Source organism: Temnothorax nylanderi, unplaced genomic scaffold, assembly GCF_030848795.1.
Source record: "Temnothorax nylanderi isolate EJ_2023f unplaced genomic scaffold, tnyl_v1.0 TNYL_tig0107_pilon, whole genome shotgun sequence".
Lineage (NCBI taxonomy): Eukaryota > Metazoa > Arthropoda > Insecta > Hymenoptera > Formicidae > Temnothorax > Temnothorax nylanderi.
The window spans coordinates 636,630-640,926 of NW_027249169.1; the positions used below are offsets into that span (position 1 = coordinate 636,630).

Sequence of the window (4,297 nt, forward strand, 5' to 3'; positions counted from 1 at the left end):
GATTATCGCGCGCAAACAATTTTAGAGAAAATCAATAATAGCAAATACAATATTGTTAGATTTAAATGTATTGTCATGGCATATTCTTTCATATTACATTACTACAAGCACATAGCGTGTAACAATATATAATACTAGAAATTCGACGAAATATAGCACAATTACACTTAGTTGAATCAATTTATGAAATAAATTTGTGTATAAAACAGAAAAATACTTTTATAATACTATATTGTTATCACATAATGATAAGTATTATTTCGTATAACAATATATTTTAACTATTTTAACACGTCTTATTATTATTTATAATATTTTAAAAAGTCTCGAAAAAAAGAGATAACGTACAAATTGTTTGTAAAACAGCGTGTATTGTATGTTAGAAAACGGTGTGATTCCTCAGAAAAATAACCTGTAGGTAAAAAAATTGCGAAGTGTATTTTTTTTCTTCCCGGAGGATGCAGGATGTCGCTTATGAATCGACAACAAGTAACGTTGACTGATGCAATCAATCGACGATCGTTATCAATAAAGACAGTAAGAAGAAACGCGAAAAGAAAAATTCGATTTCGATGTTAAAACGAAATTATTTATTGCGCAATAAACAAGCATCTTTAAACATCGAATATTTCCTCTAGAACACTAACAACTGAATAATATCTCGAGATGAATACAAATCATTTGCCTATATCCATAGAAGTTGTCTTCAACTTATTTAGAGTACGAATTGTACTCGTAAATATACGTGTTTTTGTTTTCGTTTTGTTTACATCTGTAGATATTCAATGCATTTAATGAAACCTAACAACTATGTATAATTAAATGTAAGAAGAATAGAACTTTATTAATATCGGTTAATGAAACTGTCTTATGCACTGCACAAGTTCCTATAATGAACGCCACTCTAAATGAAATTGTATGTTCGACGTAACAATAATTTTCCTCTAATGATTATGTAAATTTTCATAATGGACACAGAAATAACACGTAAATACACGCCCACGATCGAATAATAACAACCTGTTGCTGCACTAGCCTGCGATTCAGAGATAGATCGATTACTTCGAATAGGAGCCATCGTTCCTGTCGAACCTAGCAAGGATCAATTTCTTTCATCCTTCTTTTTAGTGGATAAACCGTCGGGAGGTAAAAGATTTATTTTAAATCTGCGAGATTTAAATTTGCATATCGAGCCCCCACACTTCAAATTAGAAGATTGGCGTACTGTGATTCGCCTTATGTTACCAGGTAGTTACATGGCATCCCTCGACCTACAGGACGCTTACCTCCTGGTTCCAATTTTCGAAGGGCATAGAAAATTTCTGCGTTTTCAATGGCGCGGAAAAACCTTTGAGTTCACAGCCTTACCTTTCGGCCTCTCTACAGCCCCTTACATATTCACGAAGATTCTTCGTCCGGTAGTCACTTTCCTCCGGAAAAAAGGGTATCAATCCGTCATCTATTTAGACGATTTTCTTCTTTTTGGCTCCTCCGTCGAGGAATGCCGAGCTAATGTCAGGGCCACAGTTAATCTCCTGCACTCTTTGGGTTTCGTGGTAAATTTTGCTAAATCACAGCTGCAACCATCGACCAAGCGCCAGTATTTAGGCTTCATTTTTGATTCAGAAGAACAATCCATTACAATCCCTCCTCTTCGTCGGGAGAATTTATTAAATCTAACAAGATCCTTAGCCCATAAGACAGAATGTCCCATCAGGGAGTTTGCCAGCTTCATCGGTTCTCTCATCTCTGTGTGCCCTGCAGTGCAATACGGGCTCCTTTATACTAAAATGTTTGAAAGAGAGAAATTTCTTTCTCTTATTGAAAATAGCGAAGATTACTCTTCAAAGATGAACATCTCTTCACACCTTCAAGAAGACTTCAAATGGTGGATCAATATCTTTTCTAATCCTAGGCAGTCGAATAAGATTCGTTCAGGCAGATTTGTTCGAGAAATTTTTACGGATGCGTCTTTGAACGGATGGGGAGCCTCCTGCGGAGAGCTGCGTACTCATGGCTGGTGGTCGGAGAGTGAGAAAATCTTACACATAAATGCATTAGAACTTAAAGCGGCCTTTAACGGCCTGCGTTGTTTTGCAGCAGATCTACAGGACTGCGACGTCCTACTTCGCATCGACAACACCACCGCCTTAGCCTACATTAACAAATTTGGTTCCATCCAATTTCCTCACCTCTCCGAAATTTCTAAACAAATTTGGATCTGGTGCGAGGCCCGTAACATTTTCATATTTGCCTCCTATATATCATCGTTAGAAAACTCAATCGCGGACGCGGAATCTAGAATTGCAGACCCAGATACGGAATGGTCTTTATCTGATCTAGCCTTTCGCCGGGTGGCAAGACTTTTTGGTCCCTTCGACATAGACTTATTTGCGTCTTCAATTAATAACAAATGCAGTTTGTACGTCTCCTGGTTTCCTGATCCAGGATCAGCGGCCGTAGACGCGTTTACCCTTTCGTGGAAAAATCTAAATTTTTACGCTTTTCCACCCTTCATCCTTTTGCCACGCGTTCTTAGAAAAATAATTGACGACGAAGCAACGGGAACTCTAATAGTTCCTTGGTGGCCTTCGCAGCCATGGTTTCCGTTGCTCGGTCGTCTCTTGATCTCCGAACCACTGATTCTTCCCCCCAATTATTCTCTTTTATCATCACCTTTCAGAAGCTGCCACCCAACATGGAGGACCCTTTCCCTGGGGGTCACGAAGTTATCAGGGAAGCGTTCAGGGCCCGGTCAGTTCCAGATATAGCAATACCAGCTTTACTAGCTTCCTTATCGGAATCAACCATCAAGCAATATTCCTACTCGCTTCGCTCCTGGTGGAACTACTGCCAACATCATCGGATATCGCTTTACTCGCCTTCAATAGCTCATTTTTTACAGTTTTTAGCTCAGGAATTGCCGAATATCTCCTCTTACTCGACCCTAAATACAATGAGATCGGCTATTTCCCTTATTTCTCAGAACGAGATCGGGAATCATCCCACGGTCAAACGCTTTTTTAGGGGCGTCTCCGCACTCAAACCGCCTCGTCCGCGGTATGATTTTGTCTGGGACCCCGCTCCCGTGATAGCCAAGCTGTCTTCTATCTACCCGTATGAAGGAGTCCCCTTAAGAGTGCTCACTAAAAAATTGATACTCCTCCTCGCTCTTGCAACTGGTCACAGAGCTCAAACATTCGCCTTACTCAGAATTTCACAGATTTCTTTAAATGACAAACTGATCATTCGCGTGCCGGATCGAATTAAAACCTCGGCTCCGGGGCGGTCTCAACCCTTTTTTACTTTCTCTCGTTTCGTTAACCAAGAGAACCTTTGCATTGTTCGTCTCATGGAACATTATTTAGAAAATACCAAAGATTTGCGTCCTTCTTCATGCGATTTTTTATTTCTTTCTTTATCTAAGCCTTACAAGGCTGTTTCTTCACAAACAATTAGTCGCTGGATTCGTCGAGGTCTGGAGGATTGTGGAATAGACACTTCCATATTTTCGGCACATAGCACTCGTCACGCCTCAACATCTCAAGCATTTTCAAGGGGTGTCCCCCTTGATTTCATTAAACGTGCGGCAGGTTGGACGGGCGAGTCCAGGGTCTTCGCCAACTTCTACAATAGGCCGCTCATTAATCCCGAGGAATTCAGCAACGCTGTTTTATTAGCATAGCACAGCAAGTAATAGCGCAACTCGAAATCAAATTAATTATTTTTACGTTCTTTTAATAAGAGTTGTTAGTATACACATTATTCACTCAACGCATTTTACTTGTATAAGTACATAACTTTAGTTTCGAACATAGGATTATATTATCTTAATAACTATTATCGTTTATAGTATCTTTATAAATATAAATTATATTATCTTGATATGACTATGGCTTTGAGTAGAGTTTTATACTATTATTATGGGTTTAAGACTATAACTTTAAGCAGAAGATTATATGTTTTCATGTTATACACGAGTATCTTGTACTCTTTATTAATGGAATATATTTTTCGCTCACAGTTTCCTATAAGAATGATCATAATTGTCAAATCGCTAGGCTATAAACAACTACATAGTTTCCATCCGGACGAGACATAAAGAGGCATAATTATTAGATTGAACGAACTTACCTGTGAAGTTCGATCACAATTATGCCCTTTGTCTCGTCCGGATGGACACCCACCCAACAATTATTTCCCACCCCGAAAATTAGCGATTTGCAAAAGGGCTTGGAACTTATGAAGAGGCGAGGCGCGCGCGACGGACACGCAGCGCGCGCGGCCGCAGGAAGCG

The 4,297-nt window shown here is 39.5% G+C and overlaps 1 protein-coding gene across 1 annotated transcript; it reads left to right on the forward strand.

Annotated features, from left to right (window-relative positions):
• The first annotated feature begins 1,820 nt into the window (after positions 1-1,820).
• Positions 1,821-3,885, forward strand: LOC139775869 (uncharacterized). Its single transcript, XM_071712194.1, has one exon. The coding sequence runs from the start codon at positions 2,600-2,602 to the stop codon at positions 3,683-3,685; it is 1,086 nt and encodes a 361-aa protein (XP_071568295.1). The 5' UTR covers positions 1,821-2,599; the 3' UTR covers positions 3,686-3,885.
• Positions 3,886-4,297: the final 412 nt, after the last annotated feature.